Source organism: Vigna radiata, unplaced genomic scaffold (assembly GCF_000741045.1).
Source record: "Vigna radiata var. radiata cultivar VC1973A unplaced genomic scaffold, Vradiata_ver6 scaffold_86, whole genome shotgun sequence".
Taxonomy (NCBI): Eukaryota; Viridiplantae; Streptophyta; class Magnoliopsida; order Fabales; family Fabaceae; genus Vigna; species Vigna radiata.
In genome coordinates this window covers 1,098,464-1,116,664 of record NW_014543269.1, presented here as the reverse complement: position 1 = coordinate 1,116,664, position 18,201 = coordinate 1,098,464, and the positions used below count along the sequence as shown (strand labels likewise).

The 18,201-nt window shown below is 32.1% G+C and overlaps 2 protein-coding genes across 3 annotated transcripts; one reads left to right on the top strand and one right to left on the bottom strand.

Annotated features, from left to right (window-relative positions):
* The first annotated feature begins 1,894 nt into the window (after positions 1-1,894).
* On the top strand, positions 1,895-3,539 carry LOC106754216 (GATA zinc finger domain-containing protein 14). 2 transcript variants are annotated; one of them, XM_014636217.2, is made up of 2 exons: positions 1,895-2,292; positions 2,338-3,539. In XM_014636217.2, the coding sequence occupies exons 1-2, from the start codon at positions 2,104-2,106 to the stop codon at positions 3,217-3,219; spliced, it is 1,071 nt and encodes a 356-aa protein (XP_014491703.1). In that variant the 5' UTR covers positions 1,895-2,103; the 3' UTR covers positions 3,220-3,539. The 2 variants fall into 2 exon arrangements, with proteins under 2 accessions (XP_014491703.1, XP_014491702.1); XM_014636216.2 differs by having other exon boundaries at positions 1,901-3,539.
* Positions 3,540-4,490: 951 nt separating this feature from the next.
* On the bottom strand, positions 4,491-8,098 carry LOC106754215 (nuclear cap-binding protein subunit 2). The gene is made up of 8 exons (XM_014636215.2): positions 7,960-8,098; positions 7,640-7,863; positions 7,409-7,547; positions 7,292-7,325; positions 6,589-6,699; positions 5,196-5,261; positions 4,964-5,070; positions 4,491-4,747 (listed from the first exon to the last, which is right to left on the bottom strand). Exons 1-8 carry the CDS (start codon positions 7,975-7,977, stop codon positions 4,673-4,675), a joined length of 774 nt encoding a protein of 257 aa, XP_014491701.1. The 5' UTR covers positions 7,978-8,098; the 3' UTR covers positions 4,491-4,672.
* Positions 8,099-18,201: the final 10,103 nt, after the last annotated feature.

The window sequence follows — 18,201 nt, the reverse complement described above, 5'->3', positions numbered from 1 at the left end:
ATCTAACTTTTAATTTTATAAAATGGAAATGGTAGAAGTATTAATATTGAAGTTTCCTCTGAATTTTTATTGTAGTATGTTACAAATTCAAATCTGAACAACGTGAAATGCTCCATTAATGTAGAGAGAGAAAGAAAAAGATTGTTAAGGATAATGGGAAAGGTGTAAGGTATTTTTGGAATAAAGAAAATAATAGGGAGGTGTATAATATTTTTGAAATAAATTAAATTAATGGGGAGATACAGACTCCACTTGGAGAGGTGTAGGGAGCAACACCCGAGTGACATAAAGCCCATCTGTCTGTTTTCACCTTAAAATTTGGGGCGCTTCTTTATGCACTTTGATAGGTTTTCCTTGCACCTCCATAGATTAAGTAAAAATACCAATTTGTCCCTATTTTCTCCTTCCTTCTCAATAAGGTCTACTTTCCTCTCGCATTGATCTGTGCACCGACACTAATTTCCTCCATCCTAAACCATTCAAAATACATTTTATTTTTTTTAGATTATATAATTTATAATTTAAAATAATTTTTATTTTACATTTTAAATTATAAAATCAAAAATACAAATTTATATTTTAATTTGAACAGTTCAAATTGTATGAATTGTTAATTTCAGAATTGAAAATAAAAAGTAACAAAATTGAAATTTTTGAACACATAAAAATGGAGGAAGAAGCGGCCTAAAATTTGGCATGTTTCCATAAATTATTCTAATTTGAGGATCAAACATATGAAATAGAAAGTCAAAGTGTTTTCACCTGTACATTAAAAAAGATATGGTACTTTAACAACGTTTCTTTTATAATATTTTAATAATTTACGTGTTATTTTATAATTTTTTTAAAATTATTCTATTATTAATAATAATAATCATAAATATTATGAATTAATCATAAAATAATATATAAATAATATTTAAATATTATAAAAAAAATATTGTCTAAAAAAAGAAAAAAAGTCGATGTAGGGTTTCACCTTTGCTTTTGCAAATTCTCCCGTTCATCGCGCCACGCTTAAAGAAACTGTCCCTTCAACATCACTCCAAGTCGAATCCAACATCAAAACATCACACTTTTCCCTAATCATTGACCTAACTTTACCAATTTTGCTCCCAAAATCCCTAGACTACACTTTCTGCACTATTACTTTAATTGATTGTTCCAAAATCAATCAATTTGATTATTCTTTAAGAAAACGTAATACCCTATCTTGCATCATTTTTTCTAATACCTTTTTCAATCACTGATTAATTACAAAAGTCCACTGGGTTGGTGTAACTAAATGTGCTTCATTATCGAGAGCCTGCATTGCTTGCTACCACGTTACATTCCCCATTTAAATAAACAACAAACCCAGAAATGCTACCACGTTTTCTTTTCCTTTCTCTATTATCATTCTTATGTTTTTTTTTCAGCTGCATGGAATTGTGGACCATCTCCAAATTAACACACAACAACAAATAACTTGGTTTTTAAAACTACAGCCGGCATTGATAAGTAAAAATGACATAGTTTAAGGTTTATTGCTGTTGAACTAGGGTTAAATTAATATGTAATAATCAAATAATATTAAAACATTACTCCCTTTGCATCATAATTACTTCACTTTAAACATTGATTACTAGTAAGTTTTACTTTTAAGATCAACTAAACTGCTCTGCTCTGTTGTGTGGTTCTACTAAGAAATGTGACTTGTTTTACTTGATTTTTAAGGAATTTTTAACATTTGAATGTTTGAAGAGGAAAAGAAGTGATGTGGCTTCCTTGTTTCAAAGTTTCAGTTTTCATCATAATTGCCTTAAAAAGGTAGTTAGCACCACCAACTAATTTGGAATTCACAGGGAAAAAGGACTCATCTCAGCAACAAAAAGATGTCACCTTTTGACTTGGACCTTAATTTTCTGAGTGCTACACATCTTTGTGTTTCCCATGGTACCTTGCACATGCAGCATGGCATAGAAGTCATCATCATAATACCCCACAACCATTTTTCTTCCTTCCACAATCCCCGCATAATTACCCGGCCATTGATGAAAATCAGCTTAATCTCTCTATAAAATCACCCCAACAAACACTCATCTCTCACTCTCATTTCACACCATGGCTTCATTTGGGAACCAATTATCTTTCTTTTTGCTCTTGTTGCTTCTTATCTCACCCCAAATTCAAGCCAGAGAAGGCAAGCTTTTCAGCTTGTTCTCCCATTTCAGAACCATCTACAATGTCAAAGACCCTCTCCAGAAAACTAAAGTTGAATCTCCAGCTTTGGCACCAGGACCAGTAACATTTGAACCAGTAACATTTGAATCAGTATCAGGACCAGCACCAGCACTCGAACCAGCATCAGCACCAGCACCTTCGGTTGAACAAGCAATTGGGTCAACAATACCATCCGGGCCAGCACCAGAGCCTGAATTTTCAGAAACTGGAGAGGGTTATGGTCTGTATGGTAGGGGCTCTTATAGCCAATACTCTCCCACCGAGGAGACTCCTACCACCACCACCACCACAAACTTTGAGCTTCTCAATGAAGACTTCAATGATGAGAGCTACAAAAAGGGCTACCCCAAAACCAACTTCTACAGCAGCAGCAACAACGACAATGAAGAAGAGTTCAGACACAATGTGAACTACAATGAAGAGTTCAGAAACAACGTCAACAACAACGAAGAGTTCAAAAACAATGTCAACTACAACGAAGGGTTCAGAAACAATGTCAACAACAACGAAGAGTTCGGAAACAATGTCAACGACAACGAAGAGTTCAGAAACAATGTCAACTACAACGAAGAGTTCGGAAACAATGACATCAAGTATGAAAACTTCAGAAACAATGTCAACAACCACGAAGAGTTTAGCGTCGATGACAACAACAACAAAGAGTACAGGAACACTAACACCGGTGGCTACGCCAGCAACTTCAACGACCGGTTCTCTAACAGCAATGACGAGGGAAATTACCAGAACAACAACTATAACGGGAATGGGTATGAGGGGAAGAGAGAAGGAATGAGTGACACGAGGTTCCTGGAGAATGGTAGGTACTCTTATAATGCGAACAGTGTTAATGAGAATGATAACCTTAATGGGTATGAATCGGGGAGAGGGAATTCTGCTGTAAACGAAGGTTACCATGAGAAAAGTCAGTATCCAAATGAGTTTGACACCATGGAAGAGTACGAGAAGCAGCAGCAAGAACAGGGTTACAGGCCTTGAGTGTTTTTGTAATTTTTTGTGGTGAAAGAGTGAGAGTGGGAGAAACACGTACGGGGCTTACATATTGAAAGGAAAATACTTGTAATTTATGAGATAATTGTTATGCTTTAGTTTCTCCTTTCATCCTTGATCTTGCACAGTTTCATGTTTTGCAGATCAAAGTGATGGAAAGTATGCAGTGTTATCATTTGTTCAGTGTGAGGTTTTACTTTTTTAAGTACTTTACCAATTCGAAACTATATAGCTTTCTGTTTTCATGTAACAATTTCAAGGCAAATGCCTTATATTATATGACAAAACTTATGCCTCTCATTCCTTGTTATCAGTCACTAAACATTATTTGAAATTTGTATCAAACAGATACAAATTTCCTTCTACGATGAAACTATTTCCATTTATCTCAGACACAAATTTCTTTAAGACTCCTTTCACGTGAAAAAAAAAAAAAGTCTTTTATTAAGAAAAATAAATTCTACTAGTGTATTAAATAATTCTCATTTTAAAAAGTGAGAGCGTGGTTCATTGTAAATGTTCTTGCTTCTTCTGGTGCTCTTAAAGAGGCGTACAAATTGCAAACCAAATATTATTTTTAGAAGGCCATTTGAGAGTGACTTTAGTTCAGTAGGCTAATGAGCTGCATTAGTTTATAACAGATTAAATTTTGGCCTTGTAAAAAGAATATCAATAATTAAGATAAATTTATATCATAATTTAAACTAATTATTGTAAATTTAAAAGGATACTATTTATTATAAATTTAATTACTTAAAAAATAAATATTTTCACTTTTAGTCCCAATAATTCCATAAACATACAATTTAAATACGTATAAAAATTTAATGAAACATTTAATCTTCGAAATTTCAAAATTAAAGAGTTATAGTCCACTGTTCATATGCAATCCAAATTCTAACAGAAAAGGTCAACGTGTTCACTCATAATACTATTAGTTATTTACTTTTAGTCGATATATTAATAACAATGCGTAATAATAAATTTTAAAATATGTTATAATTAAAATTATGTTGGTAATTAGACCACATATTATGTTGAATAAAAATTACTTAGTTTAAAAAAATAAGGATGAAATGTGTATTAAATTTTCATGGAAAGCAATATTACACGTTGAAAAAACTAAATTATCAAAATGATATTTTTCTCAACCATTCAATCGCTAAATACTAAATTTTAACTTCCATGCAAGCACCTAATCACAGAATCAGGTAAGCACGATCAAGGTCAGATATTTATAGCACAAGATTAGAAAAGGGTTTAACAAAAATTGATAGAAAACACAAAATAGCATTCATTGCCAAGCTTAGAATGTGAAGTAGGGTTAAATTAACAAGACCTCTGCAATTTGTAACAAGTAATATACGACAACATACATATTTATAATCATGTCAGTAGAAGGTTATAATTTAAAAAAACATGACCAAGTATGAAATTCTGGTTAAGCCCGTCTTTTTCTATCATCTTCCTCCTCATCATCAGAATCACCACTCTCACGAAACCGTGGATTTTTTTCCTGTCACATCGAATCCAGTTATCGATAAGAAACAAATTTAATGACAAAAACTACGAGAATATATGATAATACAAACATCGTGCCTTAAATTTAAGTATGCTCGACAACCTAATGCATCAATGTAACACGATAGAAGTATAGCAATAAGAATTATTGTAAAATAATTTATGTGATTAGGTCTGTCTGAATATCATTCAGATTGTAGAGAATCAATACCGGTCTAGATTCATGGTCAGTGTTCCTCCGAGAATCGTGATCTGAAGTTCTTTTTGAGGACTCGTGTGTGTGGCGATCATCATCTCGGTGTCTCTTTCTATAGTAATCTATCAAGTCGAATAGGCAAAAGAAATTTATATTAGCAGTAAATTAATAGGTAAAAACTGGCAGCATCATGTCTAAGTGCTCCTAAAAAAAAATCTTCGGCCTTGAGATGAAAGTGTGAAACTACCTCTACCATGCCGATGAGAACCACCATGACCGTGTCCATGACCATGACCTCCACCGTGTCTACCATCTGCAAGAGTAAAATTGTTGAAGGTTTAATTCACATGAATACATACTCAAAGCATATGATGATCACCAGAAATTATATAATGAACAAAGAAATCATCTAACAGAACAAGGGAAGGCTGGTTCCAATGTGACTAACACAGCTGGTATCCTCGCCTGAATGGGAGTATTTTCTTCAGCTTTAAAGTACATATATGGTATCTAAATTGAAGGAAATATCTAAATGAATGATGAAGAAAATATGCCAAGGACCACTAAGATAAAAAAGAAGTATATTCCGGTACAAAAAAAGCACCAAAACGTGGGAAAAAATTCGTTGATATCTTTTAATTCACATTATACTCAACAGGCAAGCCATTATGTTGCTACCCAACTTAGTTCTCCACAGTGAATTTGAATTTCTCATTTATATGGCTGAACTGAACATTAATCATTAGAAGAGAAATACAGTGCGGATGATATTAGCTATTGAAGTATCAATTTTTGCAAATTGCTTCATATTGAATATTAACATATCTCTAGAATGTTAGGCCCAACTAGAATTGAAAACAGAGGCATGGCCCGATGAGTAAAAACATTAAACCATAAAAAGAAACACATTCCAGTTAGAACACTTACTACTCATCTATGTCATTGATAAGTGCCCAAACACTTGAGGAACCAACCCTTGAAAGCTAGTTATAAAGGTGACAGAACAAAACACTTAATTTTGCTAGGAAATGGCCAGAGGTTCAAGGGATCAGAAACATTGTAGAGCAAAGGCTGGGGAGTGGGGATTCAACTGTCACAGTTGGGAAAAAAATGCTTGGAGACGCTGGAAATGTTGTCAGTAATGTTTCACCGTTCAAATAGGTTTCTGTGACCCACTCAGATAGTTTTTACACCAGTTTGTCAGTTTTTGCAGCCTCATGGCAGCTACTGCAAAGTGTGACACTATTCTACGGTTGTAGCATGCTCCAGCCACTCTGCAACGTGATTCTGCAAAGTTCTGCTATTTGGTGCTACTATTGACAACTACCTATATACACATACAAAATATGCCCAATACTGCAGCCATGTGTCCATGTCTGATTAAATTTTTTACCCTCCTAATCAATGGTATTTTATTTTGGTTATCATATGCTGAAGATAGATAATTTTGAATGATTTTCTTTTTCCAAGCAGACAGCATAGCAACATTCTGTAGTTATATATTTAAAAACCAGCAGGTTGCATAATTTAGCAATACAAAAACCAAACTAAATGAAATATATATATTTGAATTAAACTTTCAATGATCTCAGCTCCTAATGGCTGAGGACCTGTGCAAACTATAGTTTGAAGTCACTTACAGGAACTAGGAATAACTGGTGGAAAAGAACCCAAAGAACCAGTGCCATAATCTACAAGCTGCCTTTGTACTTCTAACTCTTTCTGGACCAGCTTCCCATAACCTCCTCTACGTATGTAGAATTAAGGAAACTAAAAGGAGACTTAACTCCAACAGCACATACAAACTAGTATATAACATTCTTCAGGAATAATTTTGCAGTAAAATTTCCAGTTCAAGATTAACTGAAGGTATGAGAGTATTCCTAACTCCATATATAGTAGAATCCATTGAAAGCATAGCAGAACTAATGCATTCTCCATTATGCAAGCATACAAAACTAGAGAAGTTTATAACAACTAAGGCAAACCAGATTAAATACACCTAACACATATTAGTCATGAACTAGGCAAATTATTGTATCTTTTTCTTTTTGTTGAACTTGGGATATATAATGGATGAAACCCAAAGACTAATCTTTTTCAAGATGCTCAAATTCATCTAAGGGACTACTCTTCTATACACATGACCTAATAATCAAACCCTTTACCACATGCTATAAGAAAGTTATTTTCGATGTTGCCACACCCATGTTGGTATTCTTACAGTATTTTGATCATCAAGAATTACCACATTTATATAGTACAGAAAATCAAACAAACAACAAATCATCACACAAGAAACCAAATAACAGTCAAATCAATACTAAACAATGAAAAGGATATCAGGATCATAATCAGTACGATACTCGTCCCGGACCTGCACAAATGAACAGAAGCATTTACAATTAGCCAAGTAACATAAAGTATAACCACAGAACCACAGACACACTAGACGTTCACCTGGCCACCACTCCTCCCACGACCCCATTGTCTTCCATCCTGGAACCCCCAATCAAAATCAACACGAATAAGACGATCATCCAGTATCGTCCCACTTATGTACTTGCAAGCATCCTCAGTATCTTCACGAGAATAATATCTGTCAAATAATACATTCATCCAAACACACTCACATAAAGAACCATCTACTAATACAGAATTGCTGCAACTAACAGTGCAATGGATACTCACAAAACGAAACAGAAGCCACAGGGTGTTTTGGTGTTCTTGTCCAAACCCATAATGATCTTCTTGATTTCCCCAGCGCGAGAGAAGAGCTCGTAAACTTGCTCCTCCGTTGTGTAAAAGGACATGTTCCCAACGTAAACCGTGGTTGAAGTCTGAAGGGCATGCTCAAAATCCTCTTGCGTTCCGGGAAATCTTCGGTCTCGATACGCCGAAAGCTTCGACGGATCCTACAACACTCACCAGAGTAGAAAATTAGAGAATAAAATAAAAAAGACTGAACTTTTGAATCAGATACGCATTTAGGGGTGCAGTGTAAGAAGTACCTTGAATAACAACGCCATGCTATTATCCAGCAAGAAATTTCTGCAGAGAAAACCACTAGGGCAGAGAAGAAAAGCTCAAAAAACCAACAATTAACCCAAATGGTTTGACCCGATATGTTGGATCCGATTTCCTTTCACAGGCTTGTTGGAAACAGAATTTTATACTTTTCTTAAAATTTAAATAGTATGATTTTCAAATATTTTATTTTGATAATGTAATTTAAATTTTTTAAATTTTTGTTTATATCTATACTATTAAATGAAGAGGATTATTTTGTTAGTATACGCATCTTTTTTTTTCAAGTTTATCTTTTAACAAGTACTTGTTTACTACATTTATCTTTTATGTTACTCTTTTTTAAATTTTAACAATTTTTTAAAATTTAATTGCTTTCTTAAAACTAAAATAATTTTTTATAATAAAATATTAAATATTACTTACAAAATAAAAATAAAATTATATAAAATATGTACATTCACTTATAATTACAAGTTATTATCTTTTATTATTATTAAAATAAACAATGACATATGTATTTTTATTATTTTACTAGTTTAAATAAAGTGTTTTGATTTTAAAAATTAACCATTAGAAACTTTAGTAAAGAAATTAAAAGGTGATATTCAATAAAATATGATTTCATTGTACAAAATCTTATTAATGCTACTTATTCTATCTTTGTTGTGCGTTTTGCTTAATTGGAATTATTTTATATATATATTCTAAATTGTAGATATGTTTTCAAATTCCTTTTTAATGAGACAAAAAAAACATTAAAAATCAGTATTCCATCTATAAATATATCAAGATTCTATAGTTTTCTTAAATTTTCTCAAATGTGAAAGAGATATACATTCTAAATATGGAGAAAATTATTATAATAATTTGTAACCACAAAATAATTTTAATCTATATCAACAATAATTTTAATTAAAAATAAATAACGTTTATTAACATTGCATAAAAACCTTTTAATTATATAAATCAAGAAACTTACTAACAAAAAAAGCATAAAATGTTGACAAAAGATCATTTTAATTGTGAAAACCTAGAAAATAGAGTATTAGAATAGATAGGTGTATTAAAACAATGAGACCGAGTATTTTATTTTAAAATAATCTTATAATATAAATAGAGTTTTATAAAGTTCGTCTCATTATTTAAAACACTATTTATCTCTCTAAACTTCTTTCTCTTAGTTCTCTTTCACTTTTCTCTACTCTTTCTCACTCTTGGACTATTTGTTCGATGATCAAGAAGTGTCTAGGCGATCCTGGCATCGAGGACTACAATTCTTACCGATCAATTTCTTGTTTTGAGTCGGTAAGTTTCGTTCCTCTTTTCTAGGTTTTCCCTTCAATCTATGATTATGCAGATTTTCTGTTTTTGCATGAGATTTGTGTCTCTTTTTCTTGACTATTAGCTTCAATTAGGTCTTGAGGTTGGTTTCCTATCACCAATCAGTGATTTGTAGGTTTTTCTAGAGTTTTCTTGTGGTGCAAGCATCAGTAGGGGTTTTCTAGAATTGTGCAGCTTTTCTCTAAGGTAAGGGAAGCTAGAGTTGCTTTGACTTAGAAATTGTTGTGTATGTATGATGAATTTGTGAATAATGAGTTGGTTGAACTAAATTCTGTTTTAAGATATATGTGATGTGTAATTTGAATGTTGTAGTGTGCAAATTGATTATCTACGTAATTAAACATGATTGGGTGTTGTTTGATCTGTAATTGGAGGTATAAAATGTTAGGAAACTGTGTATACGTTGATTTGGTTATGGATAGATCCATATGGTTGTGATTATAGTAAGTTTTAAGAAGTGGAGGAGTGAAAATGAGAATTTGGGGTTTGGTGAACAATTGGTTTGTAGGGATGACTTTGGTAAGTCTAATAGGACTAGGTTAAGATCATAAGTTGTTCAAAAATGTGGTAAAAGTAGTAAAGTTGATGAATTTGATGTTTTAGAGTAGAAATTTCTTAGGATACATTTTAGAATGAGGTTAGTAAGGTTTAGACACACTTGTTCGAGTCTAATTAGGTATACAACAAATTCTAAGAAGGTTAGAAGTTGGGAAAAATAATTAGAATTGGTAAACTTGGAGTAGGTTGCATAATTCTGCAGATTTGGTGTCGCAGATTATGTAGACTCACTGAGCGAGTAGAGTCGCCCAACGAGTGGTCGAGGGGGCTGACCCTCTGTGTGTTGGTTCACACAGCGAGAAGGTGCATTGAGTGAGTGGTTGAGGTTTAGGAGCACTGTCAGTTTTATTCGAATAGCGAATGGATGCACTAAACAAACAAGTTGAGGGTCTGGTCCACTGTCTGGTGAGTTTCGCTTAGTTAATGATGTCGTTGAGCGCGAGTTCAGGGTCTAGTGCCACAAGGAGTTTATTCGTACAACGAGCTGGGTTGCTGTGTGAGAACCCTCTGTAGTCACTCAACGAGGGTATGCGCTGAGTGACTGGTACATGTTTTAGTTCACTCTTTACTTCTTTACCTTGGTTTGATCTAAATGAAGTTTTGGATATATTTCAATATGTATTAAAGTATGTAAATGATTATTGTCACGAGTTATGTTTTCAAGTAAGGGTAGGTGATTGCAAAGTGGTGATAATAAGCTTCAATGTGGAATCTCTTGGTGAGATTCAGGTTTATTCAGAATGAATGCAGGAGCTCAGTCTTGGAGGTTATCCTAAAACTTTAATGGTCTTTCATTCTCAAGTAGAGAGGATTGAATCATGTCGTGAGGAGTAACAAGAGGTCTTAGTCTTGAGGGCTTTCAGTATGCCTCAAGGCCCAGAACAAACTAATGTGTTTTTATCTTGGAATATCTTAAATACAAAAGAAGCATAACTTTTAATAATAGCATATCAAATGTAGTAGTTGATTTTATATATCTATTTAAATTGACTTAATACCTCTTCCCAAGAGTCAACAATACCATCACAAGCTAATGTCCACATTTGATGCAAGACATAATAACCGCATTCATAATTTCCATTTTGCCTATTGCACTAAAATATGATATTTGAAAAGTTAATCTATTTGAAAAGTAAAACATAAATATTTGAATAGTTTAATTTAAGTACTAGATACCTTGGGATAAATCTGACACTAACGATGAAGTGGACGTTTCATTTAAGTCATTGTATACATCAATAGCCCTAAAAAGAAAGGTCATTAGTGATTAATACATTATATGGAGTAAAATAACAATGCACGTTAGAATTATGTCATACCTTTGTACCATAGTTTTTAAGTATGCACTTAGCTTTTTATGTAGTGAAAAAAACCACACCACAATATTATCACTCAAACAAATTAGCATTAATTGTCAATGATTCCTAACATATATGAATTTTAGTAGTGATGTTAGTTTAAGACTACAACACATGTAAATTTAGTGAGTTTCACTTACATTTCATAATAAGGCGCTATATAAATCTTCTTTTGCGATGGTTTAATGTTATCTCAAATGTAAATCTCATAGTCTATCTCTTTATTCCCAAGTTTTTGTACTGATTGGGATTGAAGGAAAGCATAGATTCCAACATTCCTCATGTTCATAATCACTTCATTTACATACCTACATAGACATATAAATATTACTGACAATGGTAGTTATCATAAAATTAAGTTGAATAAATAATGTGAAATAATTTAAAGTATACTACTTACAATATCCATAACTTAATGATTGAAATGTTTAACATCTCATTACCCGCAGTGATTTCAGAGACATCTTACTTGTTTATGCAAAATTTCAAATATTGATTAGGAAAACTCAAGGTTGTAAAATTCTGATCAATAACGAGACAAAAATCCTTAGACCACTTTCTTGAAACCTCGCTCAACTCTTGAATTGGATTAACATTTTATTGTGGTTGAATCATAGGAATGGAATTCTGTGAAACTGCGAATTTATGTATTTGTAGCAACAATTTAACAAATATTGAGATATGTAAACATAATAAGACACTTACCGAAACATACATGAAGATGTTAAAGAAATATACTGTAATACTTTTGGAAATTATTTGAATTAGGAGTTTACGCCATTATATGAATGTCTTCCAAGTGCCTCTCTCACTAACTTAACCTCCATTATGGTTGGACCAGTGGCATCTTTGACTTCTTCAACCACTAATGAAATCGTCCTACACAGGCACGATGTAGATGGTTGAACTAGTTGGATACACCCATCTACATCATCAACACGATAACTACTTTTTGTGCTAACACGACCACAATTTGAAATAAAATTTGACTCAACCACAATTTGAAATAAAAGACATACTTGTTGTAAAATGCTGACAAAAAAAATTATAAATAGATATTTTTCCAGGTTGGCCATTGAAACTCCAACCATATGAGCTTAGCCACATGATCTTAACTAAATGAACTCGGCCACATAAGAGACTTTTTGTAAAAGAAATATAAAGACAATGTTTTATAACAACACTTACACATATAAGTTTGGAACAACATAGTTATAATTTTTGTCTTTTTCCAATTTGATAAAAAAAAGGAAATAAATGTCATCATCAGTGTGATCCAATAAAAAAATATTTGTCCCAAGTCAAATATATCGTTTTTAATTAAAAAAAACATATAAGTATTCACTTGTCATGAATTCAGCAAGAAACATTTTAATAATGATAATTTATCAAAATTACCAAATTATAATTTATTTGAAACATTTTATTAACAATCTTATGAAACTGTTAACCAAAATAAAATATAAAAGTAAGATAATTACATTGCAAACATAACATTAACTCTTCGAATATGCTAAAGACGTAACAGATTGAAATAGTCATATATCTTCGGCAACACACTCAGCATAATTTAAGGAAAGAGTGTGCAAATCATACTAACAACAAAGTATTTCTATATATTTCAAAGCAATGAAAGATGGATGACACTCGAGGATATGTGTCTCTTTATCCACTTACGCCCAAAAAACGTGAGAACAACATCTAATGAAAAGAAACCATTCATCATCATGTCCGTCACAGAAAGGGAAAGGGGTGGTGTACCAATAAACCCAAATTCAAAAGAAAATATAAAAGTACGATAATTATCTTGCAAATGTGGTATTAACTCTTCGAATATGCAAAAGACGTAACAGATTGAAATAGTCATATATCTTTGGCAACACACTTTGGATAAATTTAGGAGAGAATGCAAATCATGTTAACAACAAAATACGTTCGTATATTTTTAAAAGCAATGAAACATTGACAATACTCAAATATATATGTCTCTTTATCCACGTACAAAACAAAAAATTTGAGAATAATATTTAAGGAAAAGAAATCATTCACCTCCATGTCCGTAATCGAAAGGGAACGCAATGGTGTCCAAATAAACTCAAACTCCAAATACAATATAAAAGTAAGATAAGTACCTTGCAAATGTAGCATTAGCTCTTCATATATGCCAAAGACGTAACAAATTGAAATAATCATAAATCTTCGGCGAGACACTCAAGATAATTTTAGGAGAGTGTAAATCATATCAACAACAAAATATCTACGTACATATTTAAAAACAATGAAGCATAGACGATACTCGATTATATGTGTCTCTTTATCCACGTATGCAACAAAAAATGTGGGAATGATATATAAGGAAAATAAATCATTCACCACTATGTCCGTGATAGAAAGGGAACGTTGTAGTGTACCAATGAACCCAAATTGAAAATAGAATATAAAAGTAAGATAATTACCTTGCAAACGTAGCATTAACTCTTCGAATATGCAAAAGACGTAACAAATTGAAATAGTCATATATGTTCGGCGACACACTCATCATAATTTCAAGAAAGAGTGTGCAAATCACATCAACAAAATATCTTCGTGTAAATTTGAAAGTAATGAAACATGTCAAAAATATGTGTCTCTTAATCCACGTACGCAATAAAAAATATGAGAATAATAACTAAGGAAAAGAAACCATTCACCACCATGTCTCGAAAGGGAACACAATGTTGCACCAATAAACCCAAAGTCAAAATACAATATAAAAGTAAAATAATTACTTTGAAAATGTAGCATTAACTCATCGTATATGTCAAAGACGTAACAAATTGAAATAATCATAAATCTCTGGTGAAACACTTAAGATAATTTCATGAGAGAGTGTGCAAATCATATCAACAACAAAATATATTCGTATATATTTAAAAGAAATGAAACATGGACGATACTCAAGTATATGTGTCTCTTTATCCACATACACAACAAAAAAAGTCAAAAGAATATCTAAGGAAAAGAAGTCATTTACCACCGTGTCTGTGATAGAAAGGGAACACGGTGGTGTACCAATAAACCCAAATTCAAAATACAATATAAAAGTAAGATAAATACCTTGCAAACTTATCATTAATTTTTCGAATATGCCAAAGACGTAACAAATTGAAATAGTCATATATCTTCGACGACACACTCGGGATAATTTAAGGAGAGATAGTGCAAATCATGTCTACAACAAAATATCTTCATGTATATTTCAAAGCAATGAAACATGGACGATACTCGAGTATATGTGTCTCTTTATGCACGTACACAATACAATATAAAGGTAAGATAATTACCTTGCAAACATAACATTAACTCTTCAAATATGCCAAAAACGTAACAAATTAAAATAGTCGTATATCTTCGGTGACACACTCAATATGTGTCTCTTTATCTACGTACACAACGAAAAATGTGAAAATAATATCTAAGGAAAAAAGCCACCCACCGCCATGTCTGTGATAAAAAGAGAACACGGTAGTGTACAAATAAACCCACACTCAAAACACAATATAAAAGTAAGATAATTACCTTGCAAACATAGCATTAACTATTCGAATATTCTAAAGTAGTATCAAATTGAAATAATCATATATCTTCGACGACACACTCAAGATAATTTCAAGAGAGTGCAAATTATATCAACAACAAATTAACTTCATATATATTTAAAAGCTGTGAAACATGGACGATGCTCTAATATATATGTTTCTTTATGCACGTATGCAACAAAAAACGTAAGAACAATATATAAGGCAAACAAACCATTTACCACCATGTGCATGATAGAAAGGGAACGCGGTGGTGTACCAATAAACGTAAACTCCAAATACAATATAAAAGTAAGATATTGTAAACGTAACATTAACTCTTCGAATATGCCAAAGACGTAACAGATTGAAATAGTGAGATATCTTCGACGATACACTTAGCATAATTTCAAGAAAGAGTGCAAATCATATCAACAACAAAATATTTTCGTGTATATTTAAAACCAATGAAACATGGACGATACTCGAGTATATGTGTCTCTTTATCTACGTGCGCAACAAAAAAAGTGAGAACAATATCTAAAGAAAAAAAACCATTCACTAGAAAGGAAACGCGATGGTGTGCTAATAAACTCAAACTCAAAATACAATATAAAAGTTAGATAATTACCTTGCAAATGTAGTATTAACTCTTCAAATATTCCAAAAACGTAATAGATTGAAATAATCATATATCTTCGTGTCACTTGGAATAATTTTAGAAGAGATAGTACAAATCATATCAACAACAAAATAATTTCATATATATTTAAAAGCAACAAAACATGGACGATACTCGAGTATATCTATCTCTTTATCCACATACAAAACAAAAAACGTGAGAACAATAACTAAGGAAAAGAAATCATTCACCACTGTATTCGTGATAAAAAGGAAACACGGTGGTGTACCAATAAAACCAAACTAAAAATACAATATAAAACTAAGATAATTACCTTACAAATGTAGCATTATCTCTTTGAATATTCCAAAGACGTAACAGATTGAAAGAATTATGTCTTCGGCGACAAACTCGAAATAATTTCAGGAAAAAAAGTGAAAATCATATCAACAACAAAATACCTTCATATATATTTTAAAGCACTAAAAAATATGCGCGATACTCGAGTATATGTGTCTCTTTATCAACATACGCAACAAAAAACGTGAGAACAATATCTAAGAAAAAGAAATCATTCACCACCATGTCCATGAGAGAAAGGGAACACGGTGGTGTACCAATGAACCCAAACTCAAAATATAATATAAAACTAAGATAATTACCTTGCAAGCGTAACATTAACTCTTTGAATATGCCAAAGACGTAACAGATTGAAATAGTCATATATCTTCAGTGACACACTCAGGATAATTTCAGGAGGGAATGCAAATCATATCAACAACAAAATATCTTCGTATATATTTCAAAGCAATGAAACAAGGACAATACTCGAGTATATGTGTCTTTTTATCCACGTATGCAATATAAAACGTGGGAATAATTTCTAAAGAAACGAAACCATTCACCACCATGTTTGTGATAGGAAGGGAAAGTGTTGGTTTACTTATAAACCCAAACTCTAAATAAAATATAAAAGTAAGATATACCTTACAAATGTAACATCAACTATTCGAATCTTCCAAAGACGTAACATATTGATATAGTCATATATATTTGGCGACACACTCGAGATAATTTCAAGAGAGAGTGCAAATCATATAAACAACAAAATAACTTCGTGTATATTTAAAAGCAATGAAACATAGATGATACTCGAGTATATGCCTCTCTTTATCCACGTACACAATAAAAAATGTAAGAACAATATCTAAGGAAAAGAAATCATTCACTACCATGTTCGTGATACAAAGGAAACATAGTGGTGTATCAATAAACCCAAACTCAAAATACAATATAAAAGTAAGATAGTTTTGCTAACATATCATTAACTCTTCCAATATGTCAAAGACGTAACAGATTGAAATAGTCAGATATCTTCAGACACACACTAAGGATGATTTTACGAGAGAGAATGCAAATCATATAAACACTACTACAGAATTGTCAATAGATAGCACTTTTTTTAATAAGCGCTATCTATGAATTTAAAGAACAATGGATAGTGCTTGTTTTAAAAAATGTTATCTATAACGGTAGATAGCGTTTTTTCAAAAAAAAAGCTATCAATAATTATTTAATAATATTTTTTAATTTATAATTTAAAATATATCAATAGATAGCGCATTTTAGAATAAGCGCTATCTATTTAAACTTTATAGATTTCGCTTTTTAAAGGTAGCGCAATGTATTAAAACCCAAAAGATAACGCTTTTTAGGATACGTGCTCTCTATGAGTATTAAAAATTCTCATTCCCGCTGCTCCTTCAATTTCACGCACATCTTCATCACTGCTTCACACTCCTCCTTCAATTTCATGCACATTTTCACTACTTTGCGCTACTCCTTCAATTTCACGCACATCTTCATCACTGCTTCGCTCTACTCTTTCAATTTGACACACATCTTCTTCACTGCTTCACGCTTCTCCTCCGTTTTGTGCGTTAGGGCTCCTTCTACTCCGTTTCATCAATGTGTTAGGGCTCCTTCTCCGTTGTTTGATCAATGCATTAGGGCGCCCTCTCCATCGTTTCATCAGTGCGTTAGGACTCCTTCGTTTGAGGGCTTCCGTTTTCTGGTATCACGTTCCCTCTCCCTTCTTCTCTTCTCTGTTTCGTTTTCGTTTCCTTATTTTCATGAATCGCGCCATTGGTGTACTGGGCGTAGGATCTGTGTTCGTGCACTGGGTTTAGGTAAACCCATTCTCACTCGCTTCGTTGCTAGGGCAAACCTTGAAGGAGAACAACACTCCTCTAGTGAGTTTTTAATTTTTGCAACTATGAGTTATAATGTCTTGATTGTATGATTGTTTGATCGTGTAGTGATATGAATATTCTATGTTTTTCCTTTCATGTTTGATTCGGAAATATGAATTGGTTAGTTGAATGTTCGAGTGAAGGATACAAACTGTATTATTTGAATGTTAATGTAGCGTGTTATGCCCTTAAAATTTGAGCTACAAATGTCATTGTGTTTTGAGTTTAGTTATGGTGGTACAATTTACTGCATTATATATATATATATATATATATATATATATATATATATATATATATATGTAATTTAAAAAATATAAAAATATAAATTACGTTCTTTATTTATATAAGTTGTATGTTTATTAATAAAAAAATATAAAAATTTATGATGAAAAAATTTTGTCTTAAAAAATTAAGGGTTAAATATGTTTTTAGTCCCTATACTTTGGAGTGATTTTGGTTTTAGTCCCTCTTTCAAACTATAGTACAATTTAGTCCTTCAACTTTAGAAAAATCTGGTTTTAGTCCTTTTTAC